Source organism: Staurois parvus, unplaced genomic scaffold (assembly GCF_062004578.1).
Source record: "Staurois parvus isolate SC_StPar_1 unplaced genomic scaffold, SC_StPar_1.0 ptg000015l, whole genome shotgun sequence".
In the NCBI taxonomy this organism is placed as follows: Eukaryota; Metazoa; Chordata; class Amphibia; order Anura; family Ranidae; genus Staurois; species Staurois parvus.
The window spans coordinates 3461044-3484422 of NW_028317811.1; the positions used below are offsets into that span (position 1 = coordinate 3461044).

General features: G+C 41.2%; 1 protein-coding gene across 1 annotated transcript in view; it reads right to left on the bottom strand.

The window, feature by feature from the left end:
- Nucleotides 1-23379, bottom strand: part of SMCHD1 (structural maintenance of chromosomes flexible hinge domain containing 1) — a 408526-nt gene that overhangs the window by 141779 nt on the left and 243368 nt on the right. The window contains exon 38 of the mRNA XM_089678219.1: nucleotides 6105-6240. Within this exon, the coding sequence (XP_089534345.1) occupies nucleotides 6105-6240 (136 nt within the window). The remainder of the gene's footprint in view (nucleotides 1-6104; nucleotides 6241-23379) is intronic.

Sequence of the window (23379 nt, forward strand, 5' to 3'; positions counted from 1 at the left end):
CTGTGTGCCTCTCCTGAGCTACAGTTCCAGCGGCCAATCACCGGCGAAGGATTGATCCCGGGGGTGTGTCTAGATGACAGGGACGGCATGTCATCCCGCCCACACCTGGAGACGGATAGAGGAGCGGTGTCTCGGTTCCCAAGGCCATCGGAAATATGTGTTTTCCGATGGTCTTAGGGGACCCCTGTGAAAGTGTCGTTCGACCCCCAAAGGGGTCGCGACCCCCAGGTTGAGAACCGCTGATCTAGAGTCTGATAGACCCCAGATTTCTCAAAAAAGAATATATGACAATGCCCAAGTTATAGGGGATATTTGCATTCCCTGTGATAGCATTAAAAGTGATTAACAAAAAAAATAATAAAAAATTTTTTTTTTTCAAAACCTTTTTGTTTATAGCGCCAAAAATAAAAAGCGCACAGGTGATCAAATACCACCAAAAGAAAGCTCTTTTTGTGTGAAAAAAGGACGTACATTTCATTTATGTACAGTATTGCATGACTGCGCAATAAACTAGTGCAGCGCTGTATAGCAAAAAGAGGCCTGGTCATTAAAGGGGGTAAATCCTCTGGATGGCAAGTGGTTAAATTATGTGTAATAAAATGGAACGACACAGGGAAAAAGTATTAAACACATGAAGGAAGGGAGGTGCAAAAAAGCATAGAACACCAAGACACCAGCTGAAATCTATCAGTGATTAGAAAGGAATCCTGCCCCTTGTCAGTGCAAATTAGTATTAGCTGGTTCAGCCTCAACTGATGGCCTATAAAAAGGTGTCTCATTACCAAGGCACCGCACAAGAAACATCTCATGATTGGTAAAGGCAAAGAGCTCTCTCAAGATTTTTGTAACCGGTCATGACCAGATGCTCCTCGCAAGATTTCTGACAGAGGAGTGAAAAGAATTATCAGAAGAGTTGTCCAAGAGCCAAGGACCACTTGTGGAAAGCTTCAGAAAAATCTGGAGTTATCGGGTACAATTGTTTCAAAGAAAACAATAAGTAATGCACTCAACCACCATGGCCTGTATGCACGCTCATCATGCAAGAGTCCATTGCTGAAGAAAAAGCATGTTGAAGCTCTTTAAAGTTTGCTGCACAACATTTAGACAAGCCTTTGAAATACTGGGAGAATATAGTCTGGTCAGATTAATACCAAAATTGAACTCTTTGGATGAATAATACACACCATGTTTGGAGGTCAAATGACACTGCACATCACCCCCAAAACACCATAACAAGAGTGAAGTTTGGAGGTGGGAACATCTTGGTGTGGGACTATTGTTTTTTAGCATACAGTATTGGCAAGCTTCATGTCATTGACGTAAAGATGAATGGAAAAATGTACCAAGACATTCCTGATAAAAATCTGCTGCCATCTACCAGAATGATGATGATGATGATGAAACGAGGGTGGACGTTTTCAGCAAGACAACGATCTCATGCAACTAGTTTCTCCATACAGGAGGCGTGTTTAAGCTGTAATTACCAACAAAGGATTCTGCACGAAGTAGTAAATAAATTTCAGTTAGCGTGTTCACTACTTTTTCCCTGTGTCATTCCATTTTATTACACATAGCTTAATTTCTGAAGTTATTTGTTTTGGTTTCTTTGTATGTGTTGTTACGGACATGTGGTGAAAATTTAATGTCAATAGAACCTTTATAAGTATATTTACCTAGAAAAATGGAGATGTGTTCAATACTTATTTTACCCGCTGTAGGAATACTCTCCTTAGCATTTCCTAACTGTACAGATGAATAAAGGAACAAAAACTAAAACTAGTAGGGGTGAGAATAGGCACAACATGACACCCCCTGACCACAATGTTCTTAATGTATGGCAGGTTGAATCTTAAAATGACTCTGGGTACTATGTTTTATTACCAGCCCTTTTAGCTTCGGCAGCTGACTGCTTTCCATATGCATCTGGGTATATTAACCACTTGCCGACCGCGCATAGCCGAATGACGGCTTCACCGCGGCCGGCCAGTTCTGAGTGGACGTCATATGACGTCCTCCCAGAACGCGCTCTCCTGCGCGCCCCAGGGGGCGCGCACCCGGCGATCTCCGTGATCGCTGTGTCCTACGGACACAGCTGATCACGAGATGTGGTGAAAGGCCGATCCCACCGGCCTTTTACCACGTGATCAGCGGTGTCCAATGACACGCTGATCACAGGAAAATGCAAGTGCCGGTTCTCGGCTGCACTTTCCTCACGCTGTCAGATCGTGAGGAAAGTACTGCCGAGAACCGGCAGTTGTCAGAGCGGGGATCGGCACCGATCATCAGGGCACTGATGATCAGTGCCCTGATGATCGGTGCCCAGCAGTGACCCCCGCAAGTTCCGATCAGCTGTGCGCCCACTAGCCCCGCCCACCCATTCCCAGCAGTGCCCCCACCTGTGCCCAGCAGTGCCCCCACCTGTGCCCAGCAGTGCCCCCACCTGTGCCCAGCAGTGCCCCCACCTGTGCCACTCTGCAGTGCCACCTACATGTGCCCAGCAGTGCCACCTACATGTGCCCAGCAGTGCCACCCACCTGTGCCCACCCACCTGTGCCCACCAGCGCCACCCACCTGTGCCCACCCACCAGTGCTGTCCACCAGTGCCACCCACCAGTGCTGCCAGTCAGTGCCACCAGTCAGTGCCCAGGGGTTGTGCCAGTCAGTGCCGCCAGTCAGTGCCCAGAAGTGATGTCAGTCAGTGCCGTCTATCAGTACCCATCATCAGTGTCACCTATCAGTGCCGCCTATCAGTGCTGCATATCAGTGCCGCCTATCCGTGACCCCTAATTAGTGCTGTCTATCAGTGCCGCCTATCCGTGCCACCTCATTAGTACTGCCTATCAGTGCCCTTTAGTGCTGCCTATCAGTGCCCATCAGTGCCCCCTATCAGTGCCCATCAGTGCCGCCTCATCAACGCAAATCAGTGAAGGAGAAAAAATACCTGTTTGAAAAATTTTATAAAAGAAACAAATAAACTTTTTTTTTTTTTTCAAATTTTTTGCACTTTTTTTAATTTATAGCGCAAAAAGTAAAGCGCCCAGTGGCGATTAAATACCACCAAAAGAAAGCTCTATTTGTGAGAAAAAAATGATCAAAATTTCATATGGGTACAATGTTGCATGACCGCGCAATTGTCAATCAAAGTGCGGCAGCGCTGAAAGCTGAAAATTGGCCTGGTAAGGAAGGGGGTATAAGTGCCTGGTAGGCAAGTGGTTAATGAATATGCATCTTAGTGGATGTATTTCATAAAACTTATGATCCTTGTTTTTACTACTAAAATTCATGTATAATGCAGTATAATGGAATGAAATGGCAAAGACAGCTCAAAAAAAGTACTGTTCATGGAATATCACTTGGAATAGGTAATATTTATACTTACATTTATGAATTTCAATCATTTATGTTGATGGATGGTATCAATACAGACACCCTGAATTTGAGATTACTTCAGTTTCTGATCTCTACTAATCATGGTAGGAATTAAACTATCGAAGAAATGTACGTACAAGTACTGTGCAAATTTTTAGGCAGGTGTGAAGAAATGCTGCAATGTAAGAATGCTTTAAAAATATATATTTCAATAGTTTATTTTTATCAATTTACAAAATGCAAAGTGAACAAACAGAAGAAAAATCTAAATCTAAATCAAATCAATATTTGGTGTGATTATTCTTTGGCTTCAAACAAGCATAACATTATTCTAGGTACACACAGTGCTTGTGCACAGTTTTTGAAAGAACTCATTAAGTAGGTGGTTCCAAAAATCTTGGGAGAACAAACCAAAGATCATCTGTGGATGTAGGCTGCCTCAAATCCTTCTGTATCTTCATGTAATCCCAGACAGACTCAACGTTGTTGAGATCAGGGCTCTGTGGGGGCCAAAGCATTACTTACAGGACTCCTTATTCTTTTTGTTGATGATATTAATGCTGATCTTAAAGACATTGGCTGTATGCTTGGGGTTATTGTCCTGCTGCAGAATAAATCTAGGGCCAATCACATGCCTCCCTGATGGTATGGAATAATGAATAAGTATCTTCCTGTATTATTTTTCAGCATTGAGGACACCTTTGACCCTGTTCTGGCCAAATCTTCAATTTCATTTGCAAAAATGCAGCTCCAAACCTGGAAAGAATCTCCACCACGCTTCACTGTTGCCTGCATACACTCATTATTGTACTGTTCTCTAGCCCTTTGGCAAGCAAACTACCTTCTGCTAAAGCCAAATATTTCAAATTTTGACTTTGACATCAGTCCAGAGCACCTGTTGCCATTTTTCTGCACCTCAGCTCCCATGTTTTCATTTATAGTTGAGTCGCTTAGCCTTGTTTACCGCAATTCTTCCTTGAAGACCACTTCTGGCCAGCCCCTGGACAGTAGATGGGCTAACGTGGATGCTACTGGTTTCCACCTGTTATGCGCTGATGGCATTGCTGGACATCTTCTGATGTCGAAGGGAAACACGATGTATTCTTCATCTGCTACATTAAGATTCCTTGGCTGGGCATTGCATCTACAGTCCTCAACATTGCCCAACCAATGGTGTCCTCAATGCTGGGAAATAAAGGCAGATACTTATCCATCATGCTATACCATCAGGGAGGCGTGTGATTGGCCCCAACTTTATTGTGCTACAGACAACAACTTCAAACATACAGCCAATGTCTTTAAGAACTATCTTCAGCATAAAGAAGAACAAGGAGTCCTGGAAGTGATGGTTTGGCCCCCACAGAGCCCTGAATTCAACATCATCAAATCTGTCTAGGATTACATGAAGGCACAGGAGGACTAGATCTTTATAGAGGAATCAGGATCTTCTTCCTCATACTGGTGACTCACCCTAGTAATGGATACTAGAATTCCTAGAATCTTAGAATTGATGCTAGTTTGAAGCCAAAGGGCAGTCGCACCAAAAATTGATTTGATTTAGATTTTTCTTCTGTTCACTCACTTTGCATTTTGTAAATTGATCAAAATCAATAATTAAAATACATATTTTTGAGCACATTTCTACTTTTCAGCATTTCTTAGGACCTGCCTAAAACTTTTGCACAGTACTGTATATCACATGTATAAAGAGGTGGCGCCATCAACAAGACATACCGTATTTTAGTGGCATATACTAATCAATCCATTTCTAATGTTGTTTAACCACATGACAACCAGGCTATAGCCGAATGACTGCTACAGCGCGGTTGTCCAGTTCTGGGAGGGCGTCATATGACCTTCTACCAGAACGCGCCCTCCCGGACGCCCCCAACGGCGCGCAACCAGCAATCTCAGTGTTCGCTGTGTCCTACGTACACAGCTGATCATGTGATGTGGTAAAAGGCCAATCACAGTGGCCTTTTACCACGTGATCAGCTGTGTCCAATGACACAGCAGATCACCGGGTAAATGCAGTTTCCAGTTGTCGGCTGCACTTTCCTCACGTTGTCACAGTGTGAGGAAAGTACTGCCGATAACCAGCAATTGTCAGAAAACAGATCGGCTCTGATGATCACTGCCCAGCAGTACCACCCACCTGTGCTCAGCAGTGCCAACCACAAGTGTCCATCAATGCTATCCACCTGTGCCCATCAGTGCCACCCAGCAGTGCCGCCTATCAGCGCCCATCATTGCTGCATATCAGTGCAGCATTAGCAGTGCCGCTTATCAGTGCCCATCAGTGCTGCCTCATCAATGCACATCAATGAAGGAGAAAAGAATTACCTGTTTGCTAAATTTTATAATAGAAACAAAGAAAAACTGTTTATTTTTCTCAAATGTTTTGCTTTTTTTGTTTAAAGCGCAAAAAATAAAACACCCAGTGGCAATTAAATACCGCCAAAAGAAAGCTCTATTTGTATGAAGAAAATGCTAAAAGTGCGACAGCACTGAAAGCTGAAAATTGGACTGGGCAGGAAGAGGGTACAAGTGCCCAGTAGGCAAGTGGTTAAGCGAGTAAAAATAATACCTATTTACCATCATCTTTTGGTACTAGAAATTTGTGACAAGTCTCACTGTAAGGACTATCTAGTAAACATTTCATAATAAACATATTAAGAAATATTTTACAATATGTTTAACATCCACACTTAGAAAGAGTGCAAATTTCACATTACCATTGTAAAACATAAAAGGAAGATAAAACGGTGAAATATCCTCTGGTACTGGTGCTACTAGATGTAACTTGAGATAGAACTGAACTTCATATTCAGTGCTGTCTCTCCCAGGGCTGTTTTCAGCAAGAACAAGCTCCTGAAATGGGCATTATAAAGAAAAAAAACAGAAAGAAATGAGGGTTATCATTAATAATAAAAACAAATACAAAAATCAAAATGGCAAACTCAATAATATACTGTTGTCACCAGCATGTATAGGATGAAATGTACATAAATATATTAACATTGAAATGGTTGTAGTAAAAAAAAAAAACATTTGAAATATTACTGTTTTTCAAAGCAAGAGTTCTGGTAAATAGACTCTGGTACATCCGAAAACAATAAACAAGAAAGGTGGGCAACAACAAGGCAGAACTGATTTGAGCAGAACTCCAACAGGCCCAACAATACTACAGTCAACAGATACAACTCACGGTGTTGCTGCAAGAACCTTGCATCTGAAAGCTGCTCCTGCAGTAGCTTGAACTTATAGTGCTAGAACTTGGAGAAGCTAAGAACTGAACACCAGGTGGCGACCTTGCAAAGCTGGGCATAAAGGGCTTGATGTCAGAATGCGCAAAAACACCTACCAGTCTAGTGGAGTGAGTACATAGCAGTGCTGGTGTCTTATCCTTAATGGTGGCCATACACTGGACAAAAAATCTTTTGAAAATTATTTTTCGACCACCTAATGGTCAGAAAAATATTTTTTTTTTTAACTTTTTTGAGCAAAAAAAAAAATTAAAAGATTGGAAAACTTCTGCCAAATGGACGTTAAACTGAAAGGTTAATGTGTTTTTCTCCCGTTAAAAATCAAACTGTTCGTATTGCACATGTGACAAAACAACCAAAAAACTGATTCATTTATTGTCCACTCAGATTCGGTCACTACAAAATAGTTTGCTTTAACGACTGAATGTTCATTATTTGAAAATGAATTCAAACGATTTTTCGACTAGTGTGCGGCCAGCATTAGATTACATTTTTGAGTTGAGTTGCCTTGTCAATCTGACAATAGTGCATTTTGAGGTAGGTTGTCCTTTGCAAGGCACTGATAATAAGAGTCGGTTTTTAGATAAACTCTGACACCTCTGAGAATGTCCAGGCAATGAAGAACAATCTCTTTGGGGTGTTTAGAACAAGGCGCAAAAGGGAAGGACTCCGGGGGAGATTTACTAAAACTGAATCACTCAAAATCTGGTGAAGCTGTGCATGGTATCCAATCAGCTACTAATTTCAGCTTGTTAAATTAAGCTTTGACAATGAGCCCTGGTTCACACTGGTGCAACTTGTCATGCAACTTGACAGTTTCAAATTGCATGACAAGTTGCACCCTATTGTCCACAATGGAACCCTTTAAATCGGTGCCACCCCGCCTTTGCGGTGAAGCACCGATTCGAAAAGAATGTTCCTGCATTATTTTTTGCAATTTCAGGTGCAACTTGCATAGACATCTGTGCATGAAATCGCATAGATGTCAGCCAAGTCGCACCTGAAGTCGTACTGACATGCGGCTTTGAAATCGCGTGACTTCAAATGAAGAACCAAATTAAGACCCCAAGGAAGCACTGGGTGCTGCAAGGGAGATCTAAGAAACACCTTCAACAAACGTTTTTACCAGGGATAAAGAAGCCAGCCGTTTTTGGAACAAAATGGACAATGTCAAAAGTAGTCACTTAACAGTATTTAAGGTCAATAAGTCCGGACTGTAGGAAGACCAGAATGTGAGGCAACCAAGAATTCTCTGTGATCGAAATGTTCACACAAGGAAAATAATTTGTTTCCAGAAACAATAGTACATTTTTCTGGCTTTTTTGGCTTTGAGTAATGTGCAAATTAAATAACCAGAGACACACCTGTCCCTCAAAACCTGGGTTTCAAAAACCATGCTATTAAAGCCAGTGACTGAGAAGCAAAATGGAACAAGAGGCCCTGAGATAAAAGGTCTGGCCTGTTTGAAAAAAGCCAGAGTTCATCTCCTAGAAGTTTGAGTATTTCCATGTACTCCTGGGTGAGTGTGGAGCAATGGGTCACTTTATTTTTCTTTACCTTGCTCTATTTTCCGGAGCAATTAGGGCAGAATTCACACTGCAGGAAAGACATAAATGAACTGGAATGGGGCCCAGGGCATCCTAACAGCCAGTGCTACAGGATCCTTGGTCCTAGCAACAAACAGGGGTCATGTTTTGTAGAAGGTTAAAGATGTCAGGATGAAGGACCCATTCCCTATGGTTCAAGCGGTGACTGGTGAGGTAATCTACCTTCCAATTGTCCACTCCTGGGATGTCAACAGCAGAGAGGGCTGGACAGTCTTTCTCTCCACCCATGAGATGAACAAACTTACTTATTTTAAGGCTGCTTGACTCATGGTACCCTTGGTGTTTGATATAGGCCACAGCTGTGGCATTGTCTGATTGTACCCTGATAAGGTGACCTTAAGAGGGGGGTTGCAGTGATACAGAGCTAGTTTAATTACTCTAAGCTCCAGGATGTTGATATGGAGCCAGGATTCTTTGGTTGACCATGTTCCCTGAACTGTGAGAGATTAGAACATTCTCTCCTAGCCTGAGAAACTGACATATGTTGTTATCACCTTCCATGGGTGTGGTAGAAAAAACTTCCCAATTGTCAAGACTGGATTGTCAATCCATCAACCTAGGGATTTCCTTGCTTGGCTGCAAAGATGCATAGAGAGGCCAAAAGAAGTGAGCATGCTTGTTCTAGGTCAACAAAATGATGCATTGGAAAGGCCTTGAATTAGGTTACCAAAAAGACCCAGAACTCTCAGAGAATCTCACTGAAGGATGTCTCTTTCATCTTAAGTGCCAAGCATGGGATGTTAGAGAGACATTGGCCTGGGCTTTGGTCAGAATGAGGTTTAAAGATTGGTACACGCAGATCAAAATTCAGCTGGTTCAGAAGAAATACATTTTTATCTGTGTGTCTCCAGAATGGGACTGTGGAAAACTTTCACTTGATTAGTAGCTGCAGGATTGATCAGTGTATTCTGACGGCAGAGGTATCTCTGCCGTCAGAATACAATAGCACAGCATGGAGGATTATACCATTCACTTCATTTGTGTGAATGAGGGAATCCTTCCTTTTTTATACTAAGCGTGCACATGCAGCTTAAGTATTCTAGGCAAAGGTCTGGTTTCTATAGGGATGTACTATAGCCCTGGACCTGTATTGCACCCTGTGGCTAACTAGATGTTGCTCTACAAATGCCAATACGAGTGCCTAAAGCAACATTACAAAGCGTCCCTATTTAAACAATTCCCTGCACTTGATAGAAATGTACTGGCAGACAGACAATATGTACTCTTGGACTGATCCAATAATGGCACCGGCTTTGCAGCTCTCTTAGCAGGCCAGGGAAACCCATAATAGGAACTGCAAAAATGAGACAGAGGGTACACCAGCTTAGTGCATTACCTTTGTGGTGATCTTATTAATGGTAAAAGAGTAAACATATACTAACAAACAAAAAATTCAGCACATACACACTCTGTGAAAGCACAGTTTTTCCTACTGTTCTAAGGGGATGGACCTCTTTTCCCTTATGAGAAACCATATGCTTCACTAGTTATTTTTACTTCAGGTTCTGCAATAAACTCTTCAGTCTGCTCCGCACTATCTTCTAAATGAAAAAAAAAGTAAAGAAGTGCATCTATGCAATGTCATATAACCTTGGGAGCAAGACCCCATGCTATCGGGACGGCCTACAAAAACAAGAGAAAGAAGAAGCACCAGCCTAGCGCATTACCTTTGTGGTGATTTTAAAAGAACATATATATACCCACAAACAACATCAGTGATAAGGCATATCAAACTCCACAAGTGAACGTCTGGTCTCCTGGACAAATCGCAAATGAGTATCGAACTTTCAAAATACTGACACGTTTTGAGGGGCGATCCCCTCTTCATCAGAGCCAATTTTGGATGCTGCATAACTAGCATTTAAATAACTGAATAGGGTCATATGATCACTCCCCAGGGCCTCTCCCATTCATCGGAGGGTATATAAAACATGTAACATACATATCTCATCTCAACCATCTATACAATCCCGCACTCTCAGACTGGTGCTGTCAACAAAAGATATGTCACCTCAGAATCCACATCTAGTACCATAAAAAACACAAGGCATAAAACTTGATAGATGAATATGTATGATATAGGATATGTATATACATATGGTGTACAGTATGTATTAAAAATGTGCATAAAAATCGTACCCATATATCAGAAGCTCTGAAACACAGCCTAGCTGTCACATGTACACAAACATGTATCCTAAAAAGACAATGCATTTGGCCAGCAGCTCATTCTTGGAGACTTGGCAGGAGTCCAGAATGGGTGACAGCTGGATCTTGAACACACGCTGGTGAGAGCTGGAAGTGCGGCTCAGCTGTACCTACTGTTGGCTCTGCTGTGCGTTCCGGCTACTGTCTCCTTCAATAGACCTCACTACCGGTTTGGCGGCAAGTGCATCTTAACTGGTGTCTCCGGAACGCAGAAAACAAAGAACATAGACCGACCAAAATGCTAGCAATGCACACAAACAGAAAAATTACAAAACAGCAAGGTCAAAAAGAAAACAATGGACCAACCGCCCAAGACACTGTGCGCTCCTGTGGCCGCCAGTCCGCTGCTTACATTATGAGGCTTGGTGATAATATTACAAATAATTATTTGTAAATATTATTGATAATACGTTGGCCCCAAGTAGTTATGCATGGTGATTCTCTGAATGAATGGGTAACTAATATTGCGTGAGAGGAAAAAACTAATAAATACACGTGTGTATATGTGTTAAGCGCTTCCTGGAGGGCCCTATAGACCCAGTGTCAATATATACATAATAAAAGTCATAAATATGAACAATAATAATACTAATAAAAGTAGTGATTCATTGCTACTTAAAATTTAAATAAGAAAACCATATACTAAACATAATAAATACATAATGTATGATAAATATATAATAAATCTCGTTTTATAAACTAATGATCGTTTACAGTTATGCAACTATGGTGTGAAAATAGTAATGTGTGTGTGTGTGTGTGTGTATATATATATATATATATATATATATATATATATATATATATATATATATATACACACACACACACACACATTACTATTTTACACCATAGTTGCACAACTGTAAACGATCATTAGTTTATAAAATGAGATTTATATATACATACATACACAATGCAGCACATAATTGTGAAGTGGAAGGAAAATGATAAATGTTTTTTTTCATTTTTTTTACAAATAAATATCTGAAAACTGGTGTGCATTTGTATTCAGCCCCCCTGAGTCAATACTTTGAAGAACCACCTTTTGCTGCAATTACAGCTGCAAGTTTTTTGGGGATGTCTCTACCACCTTTGCATATCTAGACAGTGAAATGTTTGCCCATTCTTCTTTGCAAAATAGATTCTGGGAAGGAAGTCCACAAGGTTTAGGAGTATGTCTATGGGAATGTTTGACCATTCTTTCAGAAGCACATTTGAGAGGTCAGGCACTGATGTTGGACAAGAAGGCCTGGCTCTCAGTTCCCGCTCTAATTCATCCCACAAGTGTTCTATAGGGTTGAGGTCAGTACTCTGTGCAAGCCAGTCAAGTTCCTCCACCCAAAATGTCCATGTCTTTATGGACCTTGCATTGTGCACTAGTGAGCAGTCATGTTGGAACAGGAAAGGGCCATCCCCAAACTATTCCCATAAAGTTAGAACTAAGGGGCCAAGCCCAACCCCTGAAAAAAACTCCCACACCATAATCCCCCCTCCACCAAACTTTACACTTGGCACAATGCAGTCAGGCAAGTACCATCCTCCTGGCAACTGCCAAACCCAGACAAGTCCATCAAATTGGCAGACAGAGAAGCGTAATTTGTCATTCCAGAAAACACGTCTCTACTGTTCTAGAGTCCAGTGGCAGCGTGCTTTACACCCCTACATCTGACGCTTTGCATTGCACTTGGTGATGCAAGGCTTGGATGCAGCTGCTCATCCATGGAAACCCATTTAATGAAGCTCTGTACACACTGCTGTTGTGCTAATCTGAAGGCCACATGAAGTTTGGAGGTGTCGCAATACTTTTGGAAACATAGTGTATGGGTATGTATATATATATATATATATATATATATATATATATATATATATATATATAAATAAATAAATAAAGGTATACACGTACACACTGCCTTGAAAAAGTATTTATAACGCATTTTGTCATGTTACAATCATAACGCATTTTGTCATGTTACACTCAAAAACGTAAAATTTTAATGTTTTATTGGGATTTTATGTGATAGACTACAACAATGTGCCACATAATTGTGAAGTGGAAGGAAAATGATACATGTTTTTCAAAATATTTAACAAATAAATATCTGAAAAGTGTGGTGTGCATTTGTATTCAGCCCCCTTTAGTCTGATACCCCTAATTAAAATCTGGTGGAAACAATTGCCTTCAGAAGTCACCTAATTAGTAAATAGAGTCCACCTGTGTGTAATTTGATCTCAGTATAAATACAGCTGGTCTGTGAAGCCCTCAGAGGTTTGTTAGAGAAAATAAATGAACAAACAGCATCATGAAGGACAATGAACACACTAGACAGATCAGGGATAAAGTTGTGGATAAGCTTAAAGGGTTAGGTATAAAAAATCCCAAGCTTTGAGCATCTCACGGAGAACTGCTCAATCGACCGTCGGAAAATGGAAAGAGTATGGCACAACTGCAAACCTACCAAGACATGGCCGTCCACCTAAACTGAAAGGCCGGGCAAGAAGAGCATTAGAAGGGCAAGAAGAGAAGCAGCCAAGAGGCCCATGGTAAGTCTGGAGGAGCTGCAGAGATTCACAGCTCAGGTGGGAGAATCTGTCCACAGGACAACTATTAGTTGTGCACTCCACAAATCTGGCCTTTATGGAAGAGTGGCAAGAATAAAGCCATTGTTGAAAGAAAGCCATAAGAAGTCCCGTTTACAGTTTGCGAGAAGCCATATGAGGGACACAGCAAACATGTGGAAGAAGGTGCTCTGGTCAGATGAGACCGAAATTGAACTTTTTGGCCTAAAAGCAAAGTGCTATGTGTGGTAGAAAACTAACAGTGCACATCATCCTGAACACACCACCCCCACCATGAAACACAGTGGTGGCAGCATCATGTTGTGGAGATGCTTTTCTTCAGCAGTGAAAGGGGAGCTGGTCAGAGTTGATGGAAAGATGGATAGAGCCAAATACAGAGCAATCTTAGAAGAAAGCCTGTTAGAATCTGCAAAAGACTTGAGACTGGGGCGAAGGTTCACCTTCCAGCAGGACGACCGTGAACATACAGCCAGAGCTACAATGCAATGGTTTAGTTCAAAGCATATTCATGTGTTAGAATGGCCCAGTCAAAGTCCAGATCTAAATCCAATTGAGAATCTGTGGCAAGACTTGAAAATTATAAATGTGTATATAGACTGCGCTGTCAAAAATATGAATCAAAATGACTTCATTTGCCACATGTGAAAATGCAAAAAATAGAAAAAAAAATTATATAAATGGACAACACAAGAAAATACAAATAATGTGCAATGTATCAATAAGTCCTATTAAAATAATATTTACATGAAAGGCAACAGAGGTGAACAGGTGCTGCTGCCATTAGTAACAGAAAACACAAGTGATCACTTCCAGGTGAACCCACATGGATTTGCACTCATCACAATGGATGGACCTTCTATTACTAGATAGGTCTCACTGCACTTATTTTGATTGGACCCACTGTGTGTCTTGTCACCAACTTGACCATTCACATGTAGCGGGAATGCAATTTATTTCCATGCAATACACGACCACTCTAAAAACAGTATCAGGGAAGATTAAGTGAGCAAAGCAGCTGACTTTATTCAATCATAAAACCCTAACCATTACACCGCACTCACACGTATCTGTGCCCAGGGATCGGCACCAGGTACATACAGCGCTTGTTGAGATGGCTGCCACCGCCCCAAAATCAGAAGCTGGCTTGCATTCCAGGGATAGGATGGGATGCATAAGCTGGGGAACACTGCTTCAGCTAGTTTTGTCTGTAATTGGACGTCTTCAGCAAAACATGTGGAAAATTGTTAAGTAATTTTGATTCACATTTATAAGGGTCACTAATGTGGAAGTCAGTCACATTTTGAAGACTGCAGCACCCACAATCACACTCATTTGTGTTTCTTTATTTTTGGTTTCTATTGTTTTTTTGGTTTTGCCTGTGGTGCAGAGTTTTCATTGTTATTATCAGGACTTGAAAATTGCTATTCAAAGACACTCTCCGTCCAATCTGACAGAGCTTGACCTGTTTTTCAAAGAAGAATGGGCAAAAATGTCACTCTCTAGATGTGCAAAGCTGGTAGAGACATACTCCAAAAGACTTGCAGCTGTAATTGCAGTGAAAGGTGGTTCTACAAAGTATTGACTCAGGGGGGCTGAATACAAATGCATGCCACACTTTTCAGATATTTGTTTGTAAAAACTTTTGAAAACCATTTAACATTTTCTTTCAACTTCACAATTATGTGCCACTTTGTGTTGGTCTATCGCATAAAATGCCAATTAAATACATGTTTTTGGTTGTAACATGACAAAGTGTGGAAAATTTTAAGGGGTATCAAATTTTTTTCAAGGCACTGTGTGTGTGTGTGTGATACACACACACACACACACACACACACACACACATACAAGCACATATACAGTGGGGCAAAAAAGTATTTAGTCAGCCACCAATTGTGCAAGTTCTCCCACTTAAAAAGATGAGAGAGGCCTGTAATTGGCATCATAGGTAGACCTCAACTATGAGAGACAAAATGAGAAAAAAAAAATCCAGACAATCACATTGGCTGATTTGGAAAGAATTTATTTGCAAATTATGGTGGAAAATAAGTATTTGGTCACCTACAAACAAGCAAGATTTCTAGCTCTCACAGAGCTGTACCTTCTTCTTTAAGAGCCTCCTCTGTCCTGCACTCATTACCTGTATCAATGGCACCTGTTTGAACTTGTTATCAGTATAAAAGACACCTGTCCACAACCTCAAACAGTCACACTCCAAACTCCACTATAGTGAAGACCAAAGAGCTGTTGAAGGACACCAGAAACAAAATTGTAGACCTGCACCAGGCTGGGAAGACAATCTGCTATAGGCAAGCAGCTTGGTGTGAACAAATCAACTGTGGTAGCAATAATTAGAAAATGGAAGACATACAAGACCACTGATAATCTCCCTCGATCTGGGGCTCCATGCAAGATCTCACCCCGTGGGGTCAAAATGATCACAAGAATGGTGAGCAAAAATCCCAGGACCACACGGGGGGACCTAGTGAATGACCTGCAGAGAGCTGGGACCAACGTAACAAAGGCTACCATCAGTAACCCTACGCCGCCAGGGACTCAGATCCTGCAGTGCCAGACGTGTCCACCTGCTTAAGCCAGTACATGTCCAGGCCCGTCTGAAGTTTGCTAGAGAGCATTTGGATGATCCAGAAGAGGATTGGGAGAATGTCATATGGTCAGTCGAAACCAAAATAGAACTGTTTGGTAGAAACACAACTCGTCGTGTTTGGAGGAGAGAGAATGCCGAGTTGCATCCAAAGAACACCATACCTACTGTGAAGCATGGGGGTGGCAACATCATGCTTTGGGACTGTTTCTCCGCAAAGGGACCAGGACGACTGATCCATGTACAGGACAGAATGAATGGGGCCATGTATCGTGAGATTTTGAGTGCAAACCTCCTTCCATCAGCAAGGGCATTGAGGGTGAAACGTGGCTGGGTCTTCCAACATGACAATGATCCCAAATATACCGCCCGGGCAACGAAGGAGTGGCTTCGTGAGAAGCATTTCAAGGTCCTGGAGTGGCCTAGCCAGTCTCCAGATCTCAACCCCATAGAAAACCTTTGGAGGGGGTTGAAAGTCCGTGTTGCCCAGCGACAGCCCCAAAACATCACTGATCTAGAGGAGATCTGCATGGAGGAATGGGCCAATATACCAGCAACAGTGTGTGCCAACCTTGTGAAGACTTACAGGAAACGTTTGACCTCTGTCATTGCCAACAAAGGATATATAACAAAGTATTGAGATGAACTTTTGATATTGACCAAATACTTATTTTCCACCATAATTTGCAAATAAATTCTTTCCAAATCAGCCAATGTGATTGTCTGGATTTTTTTTCTCATTTTGTCTCTCATAGTTGAGGTCTACCTATGATGCCAATTACAGGCCTCTCTCATCTTTTTATGTGGGAGAACTTGCACAATTGGTGGGTGACTAAATACTTTTTTGCCCCACTGTACACACACACACACACACACTATATTGACAAAAGTATTGGGACACCCCTCCAAATCATTGGATTCCGGTGTTCCAAACACCTTGATGGCCACAGGTGTATAGAATCAAGCACTTAGGCATGCAGACTGCTTTTACAAACGTTTGTGAAAAAATGGGTCGCTCTCAGGAGCTCAGTGTATTCAAGCGTGGTACTTGGTTGCTCCCTGTGCAATAAGTCCATCCGTGAAAATTTCCTTGCTACTAAATACTCCATGGTCAACTGTTAGTGGTATTATAACAAAGTGGAAGCAACTAGAAACAACAGCAACTAAGCCACGAAGTGGTAGGCCACGTAAAATGACAGAGCAGGGTCAGCGCATGCTGAACCGTACAGTGCGCAGAATAGCCAACTTTCTGCAGAGCCAATAGTTAAATACCTACAAACTTTGTGTGCCTTTAAAATTAGCACAACAGTTCGTAGAGAGCTTCATGGAATGGGTTTCCATGGCGGAGCAGCTGCATCCAGGATTTACATCACCAAGTGCAATGCAAAGCGTCAGATGCAGAGGTGTAAAACACGCCGCCACTGGACACTAGAGCAGTGGAGACGTTCTCTGGAGTGACGAATCACGCTTCTCTGTCTGGCAATCTGATGGACATGTCTGGGTTTGGTGGTCGTCAGGAGATGCCTGACTGCATTCTGCCAAGTGTAAAGTTTGGTGGAGGGGGGATTATGGTGTGGGGTTGTTTATCAGGGGTTGGACTTGGTCTCTTAGTTCCCTTGAAGGGAACTCTTAAGACATCAGCGTACCAAGACATTTTGGACAATTTCATGCTCCCAACTTTATGGGAACAGTTTGGGGATGGCCCTTTCCTGTTCCAACATGACTGCGCACCAGTGCAAAAAGCAAGGTCTATAAAGACATGGACAGTTTAGAGCGGAGACTACAAACCGGGCCTTCTTGTCCGACATCTGTGCGTAACCTCACAAATGCGCTTCTGAAAAAATGGTCAAACATTCCCATAGACACATTCCTAAACCTTGTGGACAACTTTCCTAGAAGAGTTGAAGCTGTTGCAAAGGGTGGGCGAACTCAATATTGAACCCTGCGTACTAGACTGGAATGCCATTAAAGTTTATGTGCGTATTAAGGCTGGTGTCCCAATACCTTTGGCAATATAGTGTATATACATACAGTGGGGAAAATAATTATTTATCTCCTGTAGATTTTGTAAATGTGCTCACTTAAAAAAAATTATAGACCATTAATTTCTTTGTATCAAAGGTGTATTTTAAATGATAGACAGAATATCAACCAAAAATCCTGAAAAAAACCCCGATACAAATATAATAAATTGAGTTGCAGTTCAGTGAGTAAAATACATTTTTTGATCTCCAAGCAAAACATGACTTCGTACTTGGTGGAGAAACCCCTGTTGGCAAGCACAGAGGTAAGACGTTTCTTGTAGATGGTTAGCAGGTTTGCACACATCTCAGGAGGGATTTTGGTCCACTCTTCTTTACAGATCTTCTCTAAATCCTTAAGGTTTCTTGGCTGTTGCTTGGCAACTCTGTTTCAGCTCCCTCCATAAATTTTCTATAGGACTGAAGTCTGGAAACTGACAAAGCACTTCTTGACCTGAATGTGCTTCTTCTTGAGCAACTCCTTTGTTGCCTTGGTGGTATGCTTTGGGTCATTGTCATGCTGGAAAATCCATCCACGACCCATCTTTAGTATTCTGGTTGAGGAAAGAAAGTTCTCATCCAAGATTTTACAATATTTGGCCCCTCAATGCAGCAAAGTCAGCCTGTACCTTTAGCAGAGAAACAGCCCCAAAGCATAATGTTTCCACCTCTCTGCTTGACTGTGGGGATGGTGTTCTTATGGTCATAGTCAGCATTTTTCTTCCTACAAACACAGGGAGTTGAGTTAATGCCAAAGTGCTCAATTTTCATCTCATTTGACCTCAACCCTTTTTCTCAATCCTTCTCGGAATCATTTAGATGTTCATTGGCAAACTTCAGATGGGCCTGTATATGTACCTTCTTGAGGAGGGGGACCTTGTGGGTGCTGTAGGATTTCAATCTATAGTGGCATATTGTGTTACCAATGGTTTGTTTGGTGACTGTAGTCCCAACTGCCTTGAGATGATTCACAAGCTCCTCCCGTGTAGTTCTGGGCTGATAGCTCACTTTTCTCATGATCATCCTTGCCCCATGAGGCGAAATCCTGCATGGAGCTCTTGACCGAGGGCGATTGATGGTTATTTTGTGTTTCTTCCATTTGTGAATAATCGATCCAACAGTTGTCTTGTCACCAAGCTTCATGCGGACGGTCTTGTAGCCCATTCCAGCCTTGTGTAGGTCTACAATCGTGTCTCTGATGCACTTTGACAGCTCTTTGGTCTTGCCCATGGTGGTGAGGTTTGACTGGAAGAAAGAGATTCTGTGGACAGGTGTCTTTTATACACATAACGAGCTGTTGTTAGGAGCACCTTCTTAAATTGACAGGACTAATTTGTGTACCACATGTGAACAAAGCCAGTCTGTGGGAGCCAGAATTATTGTTGGTTGGTAGGGGATCAAATGCTTCATTTACTCCCTGAACTGCAACTTAATGTATAACGTTGTATCATGTATTTTATCTGCAGTTTTGGTTGATATTCTGTCTCTATCATTTAAAATACACCAATGATAAACATTACAAACCCTTCATTTCTTTGCAAGTAGGCAAACTTACAAAATCTGCAGGGGATCAAATAATTATTGTGTGTGTATATATATGTTATAAATTGGAAAAAAAATAAATTTTTACTTCAATTCTAGTTTTATTTTTATCTTTATTTTTAGGTGGAAAAAAGCATTCAAAAACACACGCACACAACTGGATACTCAACAAAGTGGAAAAAGCTAGCAATATAGTAATAGGGGTGATTGTTTTTTTAAATTCTTTTAGGATAGAAATAGTACTATTAATATTAAAAATTGTTGTGCTGTAAAGTGCAGTAAATTGTACACTTGTCTAAAAAAAAAACCAAAAAACAAAAAAAAAACCATGAATAAATAATTTTCAAAAATGGATAAGGAGTTAGTGCTCAACCATATATGAGAAGTATGTCCCCAAATGAGTTTATGGGGTTTAGAGAGAAGAATGTAGCTGGAACTAGAAACTAAAACCTAAGGGATCACAGGGCAGGGCCCAAGACATATCCCTTACCTGGGCATAAGTGTATTACCCCAAAGGCTAGAATGAGGATCTTGAGATCCACAATCTTTTACAGTAACCCTCTCAAAACACAGGCAATTTATTCTTCTATGCTCTCGTCGCCGTGTGTTCCAGAGCCGCCCATCATCCATTTTGGACTCCTGCCAAGTCTCCAAGAATGAGCTAGCAGCCACATACATTGCCTTTTTAGGATACATGTCTGTTTACATGTAACAGCTTGGCTGTGTTTCAGTGCTTCTGATATATGGGTATTTATTTTATGCACATTTTTAATACATACTGTAAAAAATATATAAAAAAAAAAGTAAAAAAAAACATACAAAATAAAGTAAAAATATAATAATAAAAAACAAAACAAAAATAGTTGTTGTTTTATTGAGTTACTGTTTTAATGTCAACCATTGCTGATTTCTTTGCAAGAATGCCATTCAACTACAGCTTCGATCTGTTTATTCTGACAGCAACAGAGTCTTACTCTCAGAATATACGTAAGTGTGTGCAGCACTGTTGGATGATATTTTTCATCCGCAATATAAAAAAAAGAACATGAAATGTCCAATCATGGGGGCCTGGGGTGGATTGCCCCTATGCTTTGGCATACATATTTTACCAAATTTTTGGCACAGATTTCAATAAAAAAGTTGTTTTATTGAGTTACTGTTTTATTGTTAATCATTGCTGTTTTCTTTGCACGAATACCATTCAGCTGCAGCACCGATCTGTTTATTCTGACAGCAAAAGGGTCTTGCTCTCAGAATATATGTAAGTGTGTGCAGCACTATCGGATGAGATTTTTGCATAAAAAAAATAGAACATACTTGCCCAAGCATGGGGGCCTGGGGTGGTCAGTGGGTGGATCGCCCCTATGCTTTGGCATATATTTTTAAAATTCTTTTTTTGGCAGAGATTTCTTCATACACATCGATGTGAATAGAGGAATCTGTAAGTTTCTTTTTTTTCCCATTCATGTCACAGCTCTTATGCCCACCATTAGAAGTGGGTGGATGAAGGGTGGTATATTCTAGCGGTGCGCATAACACACACTTTTTCTGGCAGAGATTTCTTCTCTTTTTTTTTCATTCAGCCCACAGGCTGAATAAAAAAACCCCCAAAACAATAGAAAAAAAAACTAGATGCCCAACAAGGACCAGTGACATACTGGACTTTGAATGGTTATACCAGGATGATGCCTACAGCTGCAGGCATCATCCTGGTATCGTTTTTTTTTCAGCCAGCGATCGGCTTTCATGTGAAAGCAATCCTATTGGCTAATTAGCTGCAGGAGAGCTTTTAAAAGCAGTGGGAGGTGATCTCCCTCTCACGCTGCCTTCCACGACTTTCTCTGGAAGTCACGTGCCATAGGGGAACCTGAGAATGCAGCCGGCATTTCCACCAGCTGGCCATAGAGCTGAATGGAAACCGGAATGGGGCCAATCACCTTTATGGTCTAAGAAACCAGAAGCTACGAGCATTTCATCACTTCGGTTTTGCTGGATATAAACAGCGCCATTTTTAAATTGGGAAAGCATCTGATCACACCGATCTCAGTGAGATCAGATGATTGAAGGGCAGAGTAGATATCTAGAGTCTAAGAGACCCCATATTTCTCAGAAAAGAATACCCGTTACTGCCTATTGCTATCACAAGGGATATTTACATTCCTTGTGATAAGAATAAAAGTGATAAAAAAAAAAAAATGAGAGGGACAATGTAAAAATAATTTCAAAGATCAAAATAAAAAAAACCCCCAAAAAACAAAAAAAGCACCCTCGTCCCCCCTGCGCACGCGCAATGGCATACACAAGTCTTGGCCCCGTGTCAGTATGTAAACAGTGGTTGCACCATGCATGTGAGATATTGCCGAGAACAACAGATTGAGGGCAGTAATTCTAGGAATAGATCTCCTGTGTAGTGCCCCCCCCCTCCTCCCCAAATGACCCCTTTTGTGGAAAGTAGACACCCCAAAAAATTTGCTGGGAGGCATGTTGAGTCAATAGAATTTATTTTTTACCACAAGTTTTTGGAAAACGACAAATGTTTTTTTTTTTTTTTTTTTTAAACAAAGTTGTCACTTAAATGATATATTGCTCACACATGCCATGGGTATATATGGAATTACACCCCAAAGAGTCATGGTGAGTATTTTGCAGATCTGGTTTGTTGCCACAAATTTTTGGAAAATAAAGAAAGAAAACAAAAACATTTTTCTTTTTTTATTTTTCCAAACCTTACGCAAAAAGATTATATCTGCAAAATGCTCACCATGCCTCTTATTAAACTCCGTGGGGTGCCTACTTTCCAAAAAGGAGTCAATTGGGTGGAGGGGGGGTGTACTCCTGGCATTTCAGGGCCTCTGAAACTGTGATAGGTAATGAGGAAGTGAAAGAGGAAGTTACGCACCTTCAGGCTTTCAAAGGGGTCACTAGATTTTAGACTCTTGTATGTGGCTAGGCTCCCAAAAAGTCTCACACATGTGGTATCCCTATACTCTGTAGAAGTAGCGGAATGTATTTTGGGGTGTAATTCCACATATAACCATGGTATGTGTGAGCAAGATATCATTAAAGTGACAACTCTGTGTAAAAAAAAAAAAATTGTTTTGGTCATTTTCCAAAAACTTGTGGTAAAAAAATAAAGTATTCCATTGACTCCACATGCCTCTCAGCAAATAGTCTGGGGTGTTTACTTTTCAAAAAGGGGTCATTTGTGGGGGGGAGGGGGGTTGTGCTATCCCGGAACTTCAGAGCCTCTGAAACTGTGATAGGTAGTGAGGAAGTGAAATGAGGAATTTACGCACCATAAGGCTGTCAAGGTGGTCATTGGATTTCGGGCTCCTGTATGAGTCTAGGCTGCCAATAAGTCTCACACATGTGATATCCCCACAGCAGAATGTATTTTGGGGTGTAATTCCAAATATACCCATGGCATGTGTGAACAATATACCATTTAAATGACAACTTTGTGTAAAAAAATAAAAGTTTGGCATTTTCCAAACACTTGCGGAAAAAAAATAAATCTTCCATGGACTCAACATGCCTCTCAGCAGATAGCTTAGGGTGTCTACTTTACAAAAAGGGGTCATTTGGAGCGGTTTGTACTGCCCTGGCATTTTAGCACCTCAAGAAATGTGATAGGCAGTCAGAAAGTAAAAGCTGTGTAAATGCCAGTATCCATACCATAGTTTTTAGACACTATATCTTTCACACAAACCAATTCACTTATTGGGGTTTATTTGCTATCAAAGACATGAAGCAAAATACATTTTGGCCTAAATTTATGATGAGCTTTGAGTTTATTGGATATTTTTGAGAAAATATCTGGTTTTTTTTTTTCAAAATGTTGTCTTTTTTTGTTTATAGCACAAAAAATAAAAAACCCAGCGGTGATCATATACCACCAAAAGAAAGCTCTATTTGTGTGAAAAAGGAAATAAATGTTGTTTGGGTACAATACAGCATTACCACGCAATTAGCAGTTGAAATAGGGGAGAGGCAAATAGCAAAAAATGGCCTGGTCAGGAAGGGCGTAAATCTTCCAGAGGGCAAGTGCTTAAGGTGCAGCCCACTGATCTGATCACCCTCGCTGGATGCCTGTGGTATCCCTGACAGCAAATGAGTTCTCATAAGGGAAAAGAGGTCTATCCCCCTTAGGACAGTAGGAAAAAACTGTGCTCTCACAG